This window comes from Bombus fervidus, chromosome 2 (genome assembly GCF_041682495.2).
Source record: "Bombus fervidus isolate BK054 chromosome 2, iyBomFerv1, whole genome shotgun sequence".
NCBI classification, from domain to species: domain Eukaryota; kingdom Metazoa; phylum Arthropoda; class Insecta; order Hymenoptera; family Apidae; genus Bombus; species Bombus fervidus.
Genome location: NC_091518.1, coordinates 22,733,188 through 22,748,600, shown reverse-complemented (window position 1 = coordinate 22,748,600; position 15,413 = coordinate 22,733,188). Strand labels below are relative to the sequence as shown.

Genomic DNA, 15,413 nt, shown 5'->3' with positions numbered 1-15,413 from the left:
AAGCCGAAAAAAACGATGCAACTCACCTAAGTAAAAATGGCTTCCTAATATCCTAGCAATATACTGATTCTGTAATTAAAATAAACAATATCAATTTAAACATATTTTCCAAACCGAATATCGGATTAGATAGCTCACCTTTCGCAATGTATGTACGATCTTTTACGCTTATCTATGTGCAATCTTTTTAATAGGAATTTTTAAATAAATATATTGGATATAACTATAAAGAAGAAATACTACAATTAAAATTAAAGTATCTATGTTTCTCCCGATAAAAGGCAATTATCGTAGGCAACTGAATTAGTTACGTCTTGATGAAATAATTAACGAGTTAATAAATCTTCTTCACAGTATATGCCATGTCTGTAAATTTACATTAAAATGTATATTTATTAATGTACACAAATTAATCGGCCTTTTTGGTTGTACGGGTCTTCTTAGCGGGTAAAGGCTTCTGAGAACGTAACACAGCACTAGCACGACGCAATGCAGCCTGAAAATATTACAACGTGTATTAAAACTTCTTTTAAACGGATTACAAATATAGCCTACTTCTTATTCCAAATTAACTAACCTTTGTAAGGTCTACGCGATACTTGTTAGTTGTAAGTAATCGCCTTAACTTGTATAGAGAACGACGAGCTCCGGCTTTCATTGTACATCTAACTGTAGCTTTTGCAGGCTTGTTCACAGATTTAGATTTTTTATACACTACGGTAAATCCTTTTTTATCAGCCGTGTCAACAACACCTATGGTTTTCCTATGAACCAAACCAGAATAACGGTAGCTACTCAAATTGTTCAAATTATTTGGTTCCTGAAAGTTTATATCACACGTCAAATTATAAATTCTCATGAAAGTCATTAGCTACTAAAAGAAAATTGTTCGATCATACAACAGTGTATATGTAATACAAACCGTAGAAAATGGTTTATTAATGTTACGTTTCTTCAAAAGAAATGCATTATTATTGCGAATAATCATCCAATTTAAATGGGACGACATTGTGAATAATCTGGAAGAATGATATATATTAAAATTTTGCATTAATCTTATCTAAGTACATGCATAAATATGAAAATTGGCATCTGTATGATAACCTATACAGTGATCAAAGAAAATAAAATATTTTCTATTCAATTTATTAAAAATTTGTTAAATTCTTTGGTTTCTTTTAACAAAATACTTGATCGATCTACCTTATTAGACGTTACAGTTAATAAAATATACAATAACCAGATATTACATACGGTAAAAGTAATCTCACCACGTGTGCAGCCAACGAACAGAAGTTAGAAAAGAACGTTCAAAATGGCGTGTAAAACGAATACGATGAATTCTAGGTAATTATATCAAAGTATGTCCCTATACATAACCAGATGTAACATAAAAAGAAAAGTTACCATAAAATATTTCCGTCACTAGAATTAACATGACACAATCTGAAAAAATAAAAATGAGATTCACCAAAACTAGTTAAAAATGTCAATATTTATTTTTTGCCGTAATTCTTTATCAGAATTTTATCTATATTTACAATTTTAAAAAATAAGAATTAATCGTTAATCTTTCTCGTTACATTTGCTCAAAAGGTAATTCATTGAACATAGTCATTACTTCATTCGTATCGTACTCTTGCTTATCTCGTTCTTTAATTTTGTTAGATACATCTCGGAAATCTTGTGGTATATAAATTGAAGTATCATCTAAAAATAAAGGATCATCCTGCGGCAATACTTGCAAATTCGCCCACCTTGATGCAACATGTTTAAACACACATTTTCTGAATATTATGCAATGTATATGTTGCAATTTCTCGTATTTTATTCTCATAAATCCTAATTTACTCAGGACGTATCTCCATGATTTTATGATCTTAGCATTTGCATTAACATGTTTTGAATCGGGGCTTATGATAAAAAGTATACCACCTGGTTGCAATAAATCATAGGCTTTTTTACAACATAAATATCTTTGTTTTGGGCAGGGTAAATATTCCAAAAATAAAGAAAATACAACTACCTGAAAATAGGTTTCAGGCAATTGCAAAATTTCTTCTTTATCGTTTGAATATAATGTTTCTTGTCCGATTTGAACATTTAAAAAGTCACAACAAAAAACTTTATCTGGTATACCATTTAGATCTATTGCAGTTACTTCAAATATATCTAGAGCTTCAAATGGATTATAACAACTGCCTACATCCAATAATAATATCTTTTGAACTGTTTTCTGAAGATTGTTATCGAAGTTTTCCAATATTTGATTTTCTTTACATTTAATATTTATAGCAACTTCAGTTTTCGCCAAATTTGTGTCTATTTTCAATTTAATATCTTCTTCCCTCAAATCATATTTCTGTCTTCCTTCGTTTAAAAAATATTCTTCACATTGATATTTGATCCATTCTATTCTCGAATACGTTGAACTCTTGGTGTTTAAGTTATTTTCCATCCAGTGGATAGTTGCCAATTTTTCCATACAAGAAGCATATTTCTAAAACACATACATAAGATTATCTTACAACATCTTACGCGTGAATACTACCATTATTTTATCTTAATATTTATAAAAAAAAGTTAATCAAACCTGCAAAATGTCTTTACGACGTATGTGTCGTTTCCATGCAATCTCAGGTCCGTAATCCTGAGCTTCTTGTCGCAACGTGGCATGTGTATTTTTTATAATATCTGCTAAATATTTATGTTCTTCTGTCGCCATTTAAAATCTTACATTGTCATTGTTTCAATTTAAGAACAATATAAAATATAAGATATAAAACGATTAGTTGTTTCTTTAATTCCGTATAAACGTGTTAATCACTCTCTCTCTCTCTCTCTCTCTCTCTCTCTTTTTCTGTTACTTTAATCAGCTTTAACCTAATATTCAATTTTTGACGTTTCATTAAATTGCCGTCATTAACCCCTATGACCAAAACAATGGCGGGTTCTGCACTGAGACGATTGATGGCAGAGTACAAACGTGAGAATCAAATTTAATTTCTTGCAGTTGACACTACACTAAAGAAATCGTATAAAACTTCTCCTTTTGCTATTTTTTCTATTTGATTTTAAACGATAATATAAGTACTGCATAACTTGCAGAGTTAACCTTAAATCCACCTGAAGGTATTATCGCTGGTCCAATAAACGAAGAAAATTTTTTCGAATGGGAAGCATTAATCACGTACGTGTTTAAGCGATAAAAATTTGTTTTTCTTATTTATAAAAATCTTTTCTTCACCCGCAAAAATTCGTTTTTATCCATAACGTTTTGTTCATAATAAAATGTCTGCCCCATATTTCCACCTTCTTTTGAATTTTACAAGTTGAATGTCAAAATGCATGTTTACAGTGGACCAGAAGGAACATGCTTTGAAGGCGGTGTTTTTTCAGCAAAACTTATATTTCCTCCAGATTACCCACTAAGTCCGCCAAAGATGCAATTCACTTGTGAAATGTTCCATCCAAATAGTAAGATTTTTTTTTAATGAAATATCAAATTACTATGTTGATTCATCATGAATCCCCAAAAATTAACAAGAATTTACCTTTCTTTAGTTTATCCAGATGGTAGAGTATGTATAAGTATATTACATGCACCCGGTGACGATCCTATGGGCTATGAAAGCAGTGCAGAAAGGTGGAGTCCGGTTCAAAGTGTAGAAAAGATATTGTTAAGTGTGGTAAGTATGTTAGCAGAGCCAAATGATGAAAGTGGAGCAAATGTTGATGCAGCTAAAATGTGGAGGGAAGACCGCGCAGAATTTGAAAAAATTGCCCAAAAGCTAGTTAGAAAAACACTTGGTATTCCACCATAAATTAAGATGTTCAATACTTTATTGGAAACAAAATTGTAATTAAAATATCATACGATTCAGTGTAAAATACATATTATGTTTGAATTAAAATTTTATTGGAATGTGATACGTACTTACAAACATGTTTTATGGTCATATGTAATAGTGGTAAAAGTACCGAATTAAAAATAAGTTAACAACTCAGAATATTAGTCTTAAAAAATGTATTTTATTTCCAACATTGCCGTACAAACATGGGTAATCAAATACATGCGCATTTGTTTACACTTAGAGTACCTTTGACTGAATTAGTTAATGAAATAATGAACAAAATTTTTTCTTGTGCTCATAGATATGGGAAATCTGAGTTGCGCAAATGAATTACAAATTACGTATAATTAAATTATGTAAATAATGAATGTATTACAATTACGAACATAGTACTAAATATTCACCAGTAAACAATTGTCTGTTAAATCATTTTATTGTGATATTGAAAAATATTTACAAAAAGAAGCTGAAATAACATTTTGGATGAGTACATTATAGATATTTGTGGTGTGTAACGAAATTTGTACATTTAAAACTTATAGTAAAATTAATGTTACCATTACAAATTATAGAAACTTAATTGTAGATGAAAAAGGCTTATAAAAGTAGGATATTTTTTTGAATTTGAACTTAAAGTTCTTTTATCATAAAAGTAAACGAGGATTGTCCCTTTTTTTTTCCTTTCTTTTTCTTCCCTCTTTTTTTTTCTTTTTTTTTTTTTTTTTTTTTTTGTAGCGTAATACATCTGTCTTAATGTTTCAATAAATCATGCACACTTTTGCTGTACATGTTGGAAAGCATACCTCATATTACTTTAAATATTTACAAAATTGAAAGATTTGTGATAGGTTTCTGATTATCATGCATCCTTCACTCTAATAGCCATCGAACTTGGTGATAAATTATATTAGACTAGAATAAATAAATTGAAGAATATAAAATCATAATTTAAGAGAGAATAATTATTGAAATAACAACAAAGAACTTACATAGTTTTAGCGCCCCCTTCTATTAAAAATATGTTTGGATTATATCTTTGAAAAAGATAAAAAAATAAATACAAATATTTGGAAGTAAATTGATATTTATTAGTAAACAATACTGAACTCCAACTTAAGACGCAATGTTTATGACTAGCACTTGTCAATTATTTATAATAAACAATAATAAAAAATTGCATATATCGGAACATTATAATCAAAGTACAACATCGCGTGTCTCAGAAATATAACTCGTACAAGTAACCTTTAACTTTTCTACTTTTGTTATGGTACCTTTTGTATACATTTACTTATTTTTATACAATTCTGCGAAACCGAATATACATATACAAATATATGTATATATAGTGGACTAAAATAGCGTTCTAGAACAATACATAAATAACGTATATTTTAACACAATATCTTAATTGATAAATTAATGTTATACTTTGAATACAATTATAAACTTTGGCATATAAGAAATAAATTATTGTTCTATGCCAAGTGCATTTCCCTTCTTTTTTTTTTTTATAAAAGATTTGTTATAATAATTTTCTAATTAAATATTAAATTGAACCATACATTTTCGTAATCAGATTTAAAGATCTTCTACTTAAAAGGATACTCCTTCAAGAATATTTTAATACCATGAAAGAACACTTTGTATTGAAAATGTACGGTCAATTGCAAACTTTAACATTAACGATAATATCACATTTTGGTATCAAAAATGTAGAATTAAATTTATTACTTTCTACGTATCCTCATTGGAGAGACATTATAAAAATACAAAGCTGTTATTCAATGCCACGCTTACTTATATATAATCACATAAAAGAAATATCTTTTGAACATATATTATATCATCCAATAGCACTTGGCATAGAATTTTCGTTTTTTTTTTTTTTTTTTTTTTTTTCTTTTAATGTTGATGTTAATAATAGTGAAACATAATCAAATAAAGTATTGATATTTTTCAATAATGCTAATTTCTTCACAAGAATACATATGTGCAACTTATATTAATGTAAAATACATTTGTTATAAAATGGTACTAATTCTGCTCTATATACCTGCCACTGTGGCTGAGGTATCATGGTGCCTTTAACCATTAATTATACGCACATGCTTCACATATGTTTAGATTTATCCTTAGACATAGTCTTGTCAGACAATCTGGTAATAGTAATTATATTGCAAAATCTACCACGTGAATATTGAGTATAAAATTTGTTTATTTAGTACTGCAAAGTTCACGAAAGTGCAACAAAAACTTCTGAGCAATATGTATGTATATGTGGCCCTTGCTATTCCATGATTCATGAAGCTGCACAGGAAAAGCAATTTAAAGATAAAATAAAACAAAGATTCGTTAATAAATTTTTCTAGTAACAGTCAGTACACATTTTGTATAAAAACTTTCTCCTTTCTTGAAAAATCTATCTTTATATCAATGCTTCATAGCGAGCTCTGTATAACATTACACAATACAAAATTTATCAAAGTAATGTCTCTGTTTCTGGAGATGAGTTTATACATCTCTTCAGAGGTAAGGGACAAAAATAAAAATATGTATCATTACAATTTACTAAATCTTATCTGAAGCTCCTTTCTACTTTTCGATTTGGTTAGTCGAAATTGTAAATTGAAAACCTTTCGCTTGACTTATATAAATTCTTAGTATTAAGCTATAATCTAAAATCCATGTAATAATTGCAAATCAAATATAATTCGAGAATGTATGTATCGGGAACTTTATCCGAATTAAAAAGAAATCATTTACATAGGTAAAACTACCACTTACGAAAAATTAAATATATAATATAACTAAATTCGAACAAGTGCATTGCACGATGTAATCTTGCTAAGTTTATCTGAGCACAAGAATAAACAGTGACTTCGATTATCTTGATTCAACTGTATAATTTAAGGAATCAGAATTCTATAATTTATAATTTTATATAGCACCAGTCGCTAATCAGTTTTAACAAAGAAGCTCTTACCCTTTCAAGGTAAATATCATTAAACCTTATTTTAAAATTGGCTATAAAGAATGCAAACAAGTGTAATACATTTAAAAGATTGCACATCATATATATTAATTATCCTTTATAGACTTAAAGAATCACAAAATATATATATATATATCTAATGTGCCAGATATTAATAAATTCCTGGCGATTTAATTATTCTATAAAATCAAGTAATGTACACAAAAATATTTACATTATAAAGCAATCTAAAATAACATGTTCCATCCAAAGATTATTCTTGGAAATGATTATGATAATAACTTGCGGAAAAATACGATTGATGCTTGAATGAAAATATTTATACTATATTATGATTCCATTAATTCGTTGAATATTTTGTCTAAGTTAATCAGTCTGTGGCAGCTACTTCTAAACTTAAAACACGATATAACAACATGTTGAACTGATTAATATTGAGATTTTCTACAGTTGACAGATATAACTGATTTTTATATATGCCAGATTATACCTTAATATAATGTGTTAGTCTACAGCATCTTTCCATAATTGCTTGCATGTGCATCATATTTAAAATTATTTATTGACTCTATATTGATCATTCAATAAAGTGGAACGTCAAATGTAGGATGTAGAGATTAACTATATTCATATTCTTTCTATTTATGTTAAAAAACATATTTTAAACTTTTACAGAAAATAGTGAAATGCATAACTGAATGATCTCTGGCAAAAAGCATAATTTATTAACTAAAAACCAATGAATAAAGAACATTATGATTATAACGTCTATATGAACAGAGTAGTATGAGATATATGGCACGCAAGAAGGAGTTATTCGATCACCGTTTTGCATCATTATACATATATGAATATTATACATTCATTGCATCGTATGAACTTGTAAAAGGTATTTTAAAATAAAAAACAGGAACTTATATTAAAACTGATAACATAAAATTTGTTGAGATTATTGTATAAGTGCTCTGGAAATCATTTTATGACAAAATGAGAAAATCATAAATTCAAGATCTGACATCAATCTACTTGTGCATTTTTAATCGTGTCAATATGAATTCTGATTGAAAATTATCTTCGAAGTAATTTTACCTTTTGTTTTCCAATTCGTTTAGTACTTTAATGCGATTAACTATATTTTTCTATATACGAACTGCGTGGAACGGATTACCCTTCTTTTCAAACAGATATAAAAATTGTATATTTCAAATTTAATTTAACGTATAATATATGCAAAAATAGGTTATTCCCATATTTAATCGTAATATTCTTTAACAAAATCATATGGAACGAAATTGTGTGAAATCTTAAATCTTAAACCATACATACTAAACATTTGGCAAGTATTTCACAAAAATGAAGGACAAAAGATTATATATTTGTACCTCACGATAGGCCTTGTGGCGTGAAACAAATCTTCTCTAATTCACCAGTTGAAGAACTAACAGGAGATTCAGCTCTATCGTCCTGTTCGGCTAACTGTTCACTGTAGTAATGAGGCGTGCTCAGGTAATCAATGAGCCGTCGAGGCAGAGGTAGAGTGGGGATAAGATCCCTGCGTACCATCTTCAAAATAACAAATCTGCATGTATGCTGTAAACTTTGAACCTGTTTAAATCTTGACACTGGGTGAAGAAGTTGCACACGCATTGGACCTAACACTGGCCGTCGATGAAGAAAAAACAAATATCGTCCACTACGTGAATGTTCTACCGCATTCTCGATAAAGTCGACAATTGTATGAGACTTGAATTTTGTGCAACTTCCAAAGCTGAAATTACCTACATATACAATGTACATGACATTAAAATTGTATTTAAAAAATGAGGGTGTATAGAAAAACTGTATCAATAAAAACATAAAACTTACCCTGATCGTGCTCTATTCTTACATGTCGCACACAGCTGTTAAGTTTAAATGATAAGGAAAAAATATAATGATCATCGCTACTGTCTCGTACAATGAATGAACCGTCTGGTTCATTCGACAGTATTTTCTCTGCAGCTTCACCAGATATTGGGCCCCAATACCATCCATACTATTATAAATAAAATTTAATAATTATAATATACCTTAATGTCCAACATAATATAATAACTTTAAAAAGGGAATAAAATGTGTAAATTACATACGTCCTTTACTTTCTCAATACTAGCAGCAAAATCCATACTGGTATCTTCTGCTGGTTCGTCCTCGACTTTTGGCGCAGGTAGAGGCATTTGTGGTGGTATAGAAGTTGGACTTTCACACTTAGATACCATCGTTGTAAGCGCATCTTCCGCTTGTTCGACACATCCTACATGCCCATTGCTTTTCGGCAATGGCGGTAATGCACGCTTAAAAAAAGGTAGCTTTTGTACAGAGGAATCTACCTCTGAGGTAGTATTATTATTATTAGCATGTTGGTCAGAATCAACACCCTCTTCTTCTTCTACAATTTCACCCTGTACAATGCTATTTCTTTTCTCTACGAAATGGTCCGGAGAACCCAAACGCCTGAATCTAAAGATATTGCAAAGTGTTTGTTTCAAATTTAATGAGAAGTTTCGCTGGCTCTTCTTAATCTTCTCTCTTTCAGAATCGACCTTCTCTTTATGTGGTTCATCTTTTACCTTTTTATGTTTAATACTAACAAACGAATTTTTTTTATGCTTCTTAACATTACCATTATGATTATTGTTATTATTATTATTATTATTATTATTGTTATTGTGAATCAGTCCATTGCTATTTTTGTTTGAAATCGGAGTATCCATCGCTGAATCTGTATGCGGGTTACTATATCTATTGTTATTATTTACACTAATACCTTTTGGCATTGCAAGGTGTACAGGTGTATGACTTATTGGAGCTTTATTATCGCGTTTAATTTTATTTTCACTAGAATCACTGGAGCTTGAGTATAGTGTTTGCAAATATTGACGCACTTCATGTAAAGTCATGTGAATTGGTTCACCAATATTATGCATGTGACCATTAGATGTTCGAGACGTATGTCGACCAGATGTGCCTGGAACGCTATGACGCTTTCCGTTCCCAGTTTCATTGCAGCATACATCGGATAATAGTCTCTGTGATTTTATGACGTGTGTAATAGCTCGAGGTTTTCCACAATAATGCCTTGCTTGCTGAATATGGGCTTCTAATTCACTCTGCGAGCTAGCAGATACATTTCTTCTTCTTTTACGATGATGTCTATGACGTTTGGGCCTTTGCGGCGTTCTAAGATCATGCAAAGGTCTAACTACATCTATTGGTACAGTATAAATGTCAGAATCAAAGGGCACATTGTACATATCACTAATCTCACTGGTCGTTAAAACATCATGTGACATAGCAGAGGTGATGAAACTGCTGTCATCCACTTTATGACTCAGTCCTGAGGTATTTATTGAATTATGAGAACTGGACAAACGAGAAGAAGCTAAAGAACATCGTGAATTTGGACGATTCAAAGTGCTATATGGAGTAATTAAAGTGGTAGCTCCCTGACACGATGAAGGTGTCAACAGATCTGTTGCCCAAAGACGTTTTGGATTATATACACTACGAGTTACCACTGGTACATGATTTGTTGCAGGTGCTATTCTTCCTTCTGGCCATGATATTCTACAAGATATTATTAGTGCTTCTTCAATCATTGACTGTACTAAATTTTCGGCATAATCGTCTATTAATTGTGGAACTTTTTGTCTCATTAATCGTGCATAGCTAAGGATCGGTGCAGATGAAGATTCAGAGTTAGGAGGAGAAGGGCTATCTTGAAATTCTGGTGGAGGTTTAATAGCTACGTCAACCACTTCGACTTCTAGTTTTCCATCAGCATCAGTCCATCCTGGTCCTTTTTTCAATGTATTAAAATTTTCACCACACATACCATCTGAATAATCAAAAGAATCTTGCGATAAAGATTTACTTTCTATATCGCTTTCTTGCATCTAAAACAAAAGTAAATTATTCACTCAACTTGAAAAGTATTACATACTTTTAATATGTACTTTATGTCTTGTACGAATATGAACATCATACTGCAATAAGCTATACCTCGATTGCAAGATGTGCTCGAACTGAATCGCTAGAAATGGACCCTCCAATTCCACTGCTACCAAGATCACTGAGAGGTCCAGTAGCGCTTAGTGAACATGACGGTGGAGAGTCCATCTCAATACTTTTAATTTATTTGTTTGTTAAAGGATTTATAGTAGCCAAAATTTTTGGAAGTTCCACATTGTCCCCTATAATATTATAGCAGAATTCAATATTGCTATTAATATTTAGCACTATTAATATTTTAAATATTGCTGGTTAATTGTATAAATCAGCCTAATTGATGAATTAAATTTGGTTCCTCAGTTAAATTAGAGTCCTTACCTGAAAATAGCAATTACAAGCAATACGCGAGTGTCTCGTGATCTTCATGTTTATATAAGTACTTGTACTTTTCATATGGTCCATTATGAATAAGAAACTGAAAGGATATTTAAAACAGATTTATGTTAGAGTAAAATTTAAATTTACACCTCCACACAACAGTTACAAAAATCTTTCTTCCGTGATTCAAACAAATTATTATATTTATTTAACATACTTTTTTTAATGTTATTACATTATTTAAAGAAAAAATCGAAAAATTTGACTTTTGAAAAAAATGTATTTTACACGCACACGCATGTAGCGCGCGCGCGCACTCATACCCACTCACGTTTCATAAATCTTTAATATTTAACCTTCGATTATGTAAATCATATAAATTTTTCTTGAGTAAATTGAATAGTACGAGTGTACATGAAACAGAGAGAATCCATGGAGAAAGATATTCTTACGAAAAGCATTAGTACTGTCAAAAGATATATGACATAAAAAAACAATATGTCTTGATATCACTTCATAAAGAAATTTAGACCCACGTTGGCGTAGTACAGACTGAAATTGGGATATCCTTTGGTATGATTCATCTTTTAGCTGTCTATTGTGCAAAATATTCGAAATATCTTGATCAAGGTACATGCCGTACAATGAGCACTTTAATATCCCGGCAAGGTTGATGTTTGCATCGTAGATAGTAGTGGACTACGTTTGACGTTTCGAAAGTTAGAAGTGGATTTTACGTACTTATGCTAGGTTACTTGCAACTCGTTCGCATTCACGTAATATTTGTCAACGAAGCAAAGTATCAGAAAAACGTTCATCGTTGTCACATAACGTTCGTTCGACAGACAAATCAATATTTAAAAGACAAACGCAAGTCCTTCACGTTACAGTTTACTCCATGTCAGTTCCGTTCCCACATTCCGTCTGTCATGCCGAGGAAGACTTCTATTCGAGTACTTTCCGGGATCGACGATGCATTTCACAAAAGGAGGAACTGCAGCCACCAATGTGGTTGCACAATTCGAAATGGTTTTATGTACGTAGTTAGTCATACATTTTCAAATGACCAACATTCACAAATAAAATATAATTTGTTTAATGCAAAACCATACTTATTTATACAATTTATAAGAATAAAAATATAAAAACCTATTACTTTCTTTTACAATTAATTTAAAGCAAATTTAAAACAAATTTAATATGAATATTCTCTCAAACTAATAATTTTGAATGGTTTTGGAGACATTCCAACGCATCGATAAAAATATGTAAAGCATTTAGCATATTCTATTGCTTAAATGTCACGTGTTGATTATTCATTTTATTATTAATTTTCAAGTTATTTTACGTCACTCCTATTTTTTTGTTGATCTTTTTAAAGTTGTTGTACATGAACCGTTTTAAAAAGTTCCTAGATGAAAATCTACTAAACGCAGACAGAGAGGAAATCTCTCTGATGCGGATAAACACGGTATCGATGGTGCTGTCGTGTCGAGTAAATGTATCTTCGATCGCTCAACCAGAGAAGAAATCTCTGTTTCGACTGATAATTATGAATTCTAATTTCTAATTTACGTGTGTGTATTTCTTGCAACTATGTATAATTGCGCAAGTGTAAATGGTATGCAAGCATGGCACAGGTGTGCATGAACAATTGCCAAAGTAATTATAAGATATGTATCTGTACAATCATACACTTGTGAGGCAAAGTGTAAATAGAGATTAAATATTAAAAAGTAAGTTAAAAAATTGGTATTAATTTATAATTTGTTAAATTTATATCAACATGTTCGTAACATGTTAAGTAAAAAGTATAAAGTAATGCAATTGTATAAAACAATTTGTAAAACTGCCAAAAATTGTATTATAAATGCTTTAAAATCATATGTTTAGTGCGAATAGTAGTTTAGCATTTAGTTTGAAATAGTATTATTATTGCGTATTTTATATCTCTTTTGTGAAATTTTGTTTTAATAGTTTTATCTGTTATTTATTATTTTATGTAAGTAACAAAATGTAAATTTCATGTAACAAACAAACAAATAAATTTGAAAGTACAACTGAAGTTCTTACATAATGTTCGATCGCAGGTACAGAAATTAAACAAATGAAAATATGTTACTCCAACTATTAGCAGATTTTTTGAGCCTTATAACAATAGGCATGTGTTTTGTATTAAAGATTCCTCAAATTTTGAATTTATTGACTGCTAAATCAGCAGATCAAATCTCAGTTGTAGGCCTTCTGCTAGAATTAACTAGGTAAGTTTATCTTATATATCAAGCATCGTACAATGTTTGTATTTTAACTTAGCAAAAAAATATATTTAAGAAAACTTTGAACGCTTCTTACAAGTAAGCTTAATTTGACATTGAATTTCTTACAGCTATACCGTGATGGCTAGTTATAATTTTACAAACGGTTACTCAATACTATCTTATTTGGAGTATCCTGTTATTCTATTGCAAGAATACATACTAATCTTCCTAGTGCTGAAGTACTTAAATAAAATAAATACGTTTTCAATTTTGGTCTCAGTACTCTATATTGCCATAAGTATCTCTTTCGCAATGCAACTTATCCCGAAAGTCGTTCTTACAATTTTAGCGGTTAGTTAACTAATTAACGATAAATTAAAAAAATTTAATCGATAACTCTCCGGTCATCTGTTAATTTGTTTCGTAATTGACAGCCACTGTGTACTCCAATTTCTGTCTCAAGTAAAGTCGTTCAATTAGTGGCCATTTTCCGAGCGAAAAATGCGGATACAGTGTCGCCGATAACCTGGTTTATTTCCGCATTTACTAATTTAAGTAAGTTATAGATAAAAAAAATGTTGATCTCTCTATAGAAGGTTTGCTCTATCTATTTCTCTACCGATGGTTCCCAATAAAAACATTGATTTCTGTTTACAGCAAGAGTATTTACCATATGGATGGATTCGGCGGACATTCTGTTACTAGGAAATTTTATTATCTCTGTGATTTTAAGTTCCAGTATTATGTTTTCCGCCATTTATTATAGACGGCATCGAGTAAAACAAAATTAAGAAGTTCGACGGTGGTGCGATATTATGAAAACTAATCTAGTCAAAAGTACGTGCCATCTTTCTTGCTCAATATTTATAAATGAAAGGCAATACAATCCTATAACACTATGTACAGGGCGTAAAAAAAATGTAAATGTGCAAGCCACCATAGTGGCATGATTCTACACTCGACGAAATTTTTGCCGTTAGAAACTACTACATAAATTACAACGCGGAGCACGCTTTTTTTAGAACGCGTGTTATTTACAGATGCAAATAGTTTTTGAAGTAGCAGCATCCTTAATCAACAGAATAACAGGAGGGCTGACAGAAATCTCCATGCAATGATGGAAAGATTTAATCGTTATCAACGTACGAGCAGGAATTATTGGGAACCACATTATTTGGCCTCATTTATTTCTTTACGCCGATAATAAATGCAATATATTTGCAATTATAAGATATTGTGAATAAAATCAGTTTAACCTCTATGAGTACTATGTAATCGCTGTTAGCCGTGAAGTAACTACGGACGAGCGCCGTATCGAGAAGGTTGAAAATTATCGAAACTTTGACAATTTTTGCCAAGAGAATTGCGGTTGGATTGCGGCCCATGTGGTCTATTTAAGATTTCTGATCCTCATGACGAGGATAATATGATGTAATAAAAGATCTTTGATCTTGAATTTCAAGGTTAAGATGAATTTTGTATAAACCTTTTTTTACGAATTTCCACCAATTCGAAGGTATAGAATCAACGCTATCTATGATGATTTTTACACTAATTTTCTTTTTTTTTTTTTTACATCCTGTACTTATACCGTTTAATTCTTTCGCCCGTTGAACGAACACTAATTCCGTAAAACCGTCATTTGTACGTAACGAAATATTGTATATAGAGGAATGCTAAAAGCGAATAAAAAATGTTATAAATAGATTAATCATAATCTAAGATTCTTACGATTTCCTTCTCAACCACGTACTGTTCTTCCGATTTAGACTTGTTTGAAAAATATTATGCAACTAATTCTTGAGAGAAGAATTTTTAATCGCCTAGACGTCTTTCTAAAACTGCAAGTTCAAGGATAAATACAAGCGTGAAATCAAGAGAACCATGCGTTTTCGACCGATGGATTTAATCGTTTTGAATAACTATGTACCGTGTATC

The 15,413-nt window shown here is 30.6% G+C and overlaps 5 protein-coding genes across 10 annotated transcripts; 2 read left to right on the top strand and 3 right to left on the bottom strand.

The window, feature by feature from the left end:
* Positions 1–373: 373 nt before the first annotated feature.
* Rpl28 (ribosomal protein L28) lies at positions 374–1,336 on the bottom strand. Its single transcript, XM_072022687.1, has 4 exons — positions 1,204–1,336; positions 923–1,019; positions 578–820; positions 374–496 (listed from the first exon to the last, which is right to left on the bottom strand). Exons 2-4 carry the CDS (start codon positions 1,007–1,009, stop codon positions 410–412), a joined length of 417 nt encoding a protein of 138 aa, XP_071878788.1. The 5' UTR covers positions 1,010–1,019; positions 1,204–1,336; the 3' UTR covers positions 374–409.
* A 139-nt stretch (positions 1,337–1,475) lies between these two features.
* Samtor (S-adenosylmethionine sensor upstream of TORC1) lies at positions 1,476–2,825 on the bottom strand. Its single transcript, XM_072022676.1, has 2 exons — positions 2,594–2,825; positions 1,476–2,500 (listed from the first exon to the last, which is right to left on the bottom strand). The coding sequence occupies exons 1-2, from the start codon at positions 2,723–2,725 to the stop codon at positions 1,580–1,582; spliced, it is 1,053 nt and encodes a 350-aa protein (XP_071878777.1). The 5' UTR covers positions 2,726–2,825; the 3' UTR covers positions 1,476–1,579.
* On the top strand, positions 1,504–3,914 carry Ubc7 (ubiquitin conjugating enzyme 7). 3 transcript variants are annotated; one of them, XM_072022685.1, is made up of 4 exons: positions 1,504–1,596; positions 3,109–3,190; positions 3,359–3,477; positions 3,565–3,914. In XM_072022685.1, the coding sequence occupies exons 3-4, from the start codon at positions 3,444–3,446 to the stop codon at positions 3,822–3,824; spliced, it is 294 nt and encodes a 97-aa protein (XP_071878786.1). In that variant the 5' UTR covers positions 1,504–1,596; positions 3,109–3,190; positions 3,359–3,443; the 3' UTR covers positions 3,825–3,914. The 3 variants fall into 3 exon arrangements, with proteins under 3 accessions (XP_071878786.1, XP_071878785.1, XP_071878787.1); XM_072022684.1 differs by lacking the exon at positions 1,504–1,596 and adding an exon at positions 2,832–2,986; XM_072022686.1 differs by lacking the exon at positions 1,504–1,596 and adding an exon at positions 3,017–3,035.
* Positions 3,915–4,920: 1,006 nt separating this feature from the next.
* LOC139998243 (uncharacterized) lies at positions 4,921–12,256 on the bottom strand. 4 transcript variants are annotated; one of them, XM_072022653.1, is made up of 6 exons: positions 11,754–12,256; positions 11,218–11,314; positions 10,891–11,081; positions 8,979–10,784; positions 8,716–8,884; positions 4,921–8,627 (listed from the first exon to the last, which is right to left on the bottom strand). In XM_072022653.1, exons 3-6 carry the CDS (start codon positions 11,005–11,007, stop codon positions 8,233–8,235), a joined length of 2,487 nt encoding a protein of 828 aa, XP_071878754.1. In that variant the 5' UTR covers positions 11,008–11,081; positions 11,218–11,314; positions 11,754–12,256; the 3' UTR covers positions 4,921–8,232. The 4 variants fall into 4 exon arrangements, with proteins under 4 accessions (XP_071878754.1, XP_071878753.1, XP_071878756.1 ...); XM_072022652.1 differs by having other exon boundaries at positions 11,959–12,256; XM_072022655.1 differs by having other exon boundaries at positions 12,101–12,255.
* Positions 12,257–12,624: 368 nt separating this feature from the next.
* LOC139998258 (solute carrier family 66 member 3) lies at positions 12,625–15,186 on the top strand. Its single transcript, XM_072022683.1, has 5 exons — positions 12,625–12,953; positions 13,308–13,478; positions 13,604–13,826; positions 13,910–14,030; positions 14,133–15,186. The coding sequence occupies exons 2-5, from the start codon at positions 13,333–13,335 to the stop codon at positions 14,264–14,266; spliced, it is 624 nt and encodes a 207-aa protein (XP_071878784.1). The 5' UTR covers positions 12,625–12,953; positions 13,308–13,332; the 3' UTR covers positions 14,267–15,186.
* The last annotated feature ends 227 nt before the right edge of the window (positions 15,187–15,413 follow it).

Bases quoted from the DNA above. Each gene is read 5' to 3' on its own strand.
- Rpl28 (XM_072022687.1), bottom strand. From the start codon at position 1,009: ATGTCGTCCCATTTAAATTGGATGATTATTCGCAATAATAATGCATTT. The intron at 821-922 runs GTTTGTATTACA...ATAAACTTTCAG, and splicing joins TTAATAAACCATTTTCTACG to GAACCAAATAATTTGAACAA. The intron at 497-577 runs GTTAGTTAATTT...TAATATTTTCAG, and splicing joins ATCGCGTAGACCTTACAAAG to GCTGCATTGCGTCGTGCTAG.
- Samtor (XM_072022676.1), bottom strand. From the start codon at position 2,725: ATGGCGACAGAAGAACATAAATATTTAGCAGATATTATAAAAAATACA. The intron at 2,501-2,593 runs GTTTGATTAACT...TATGTGTTTTAG, and splicing joins GTCGTAAAGACATTTTGCAG to AAATATGCTTCTTGTATGGA.
- Ubc7 (XM_072022684.1), top strand. From the start codon at position 2,932: ATGACCAAAACAATGGCGGGTTCTGCACTGAGACGATTGATGGCAGAG. The intron at 2,987-3,108 runs GTGAGAATCAAA...CATAACTTGCAG, and splicing joins ATTGATGGCAGAGTACAAAC to AGTTAACCTTAAATCCACCT. The intron at 3,478-3,564 runs GTAAGATTTTTT...ACCTTTCTTTAG, and splicing joins TGAAATGTTCCATCCAAATA to TTTATCCAGATGGTAGAGTA.
- LOC139998243 (XM_072022653.1), bottom strand. From the start codon at position 11,007: ATGGACTCTCCACCGTCATGTTCACTAAGCGCTACTGGACCTCTCAGT. The intron at 10,785-10,890 runs GTATAGCTTATT...CTTTTGTTTTAG, and splicing joins GAGCACATCTTGCAATCGAG to ATGCAAGAAAGCGATATAGA. The intron at 8,885-8,978 runs GTATGTAATTTA...TATTTATAATAG, and splicing joins GTATTGAGAAAGTAAAGGAC to TATGGATGGTATTGGGGCCC.
- LOC139998258 (XM_072022683.1), top strand. From the start codon at position 13,333: ATGTTACTCCAACTATTAGCAGATTTTTTGAGCCTTATAACAATAGGC. The intron at 13,479-13,603 runs GTAAGTTTATCT...AATTTCTTACAG, and splicing joins CTTCTGCTAGAATTAACTAG to CTATACCGTGATGGCTAGTT. The intron at 14,031-14,132 runs GTAAGTTATAGA...TTCTGTTTACAG, and splicing joins TTCCGCATTTACTAATTTAA to CAAGAGTATTTACCATATGG.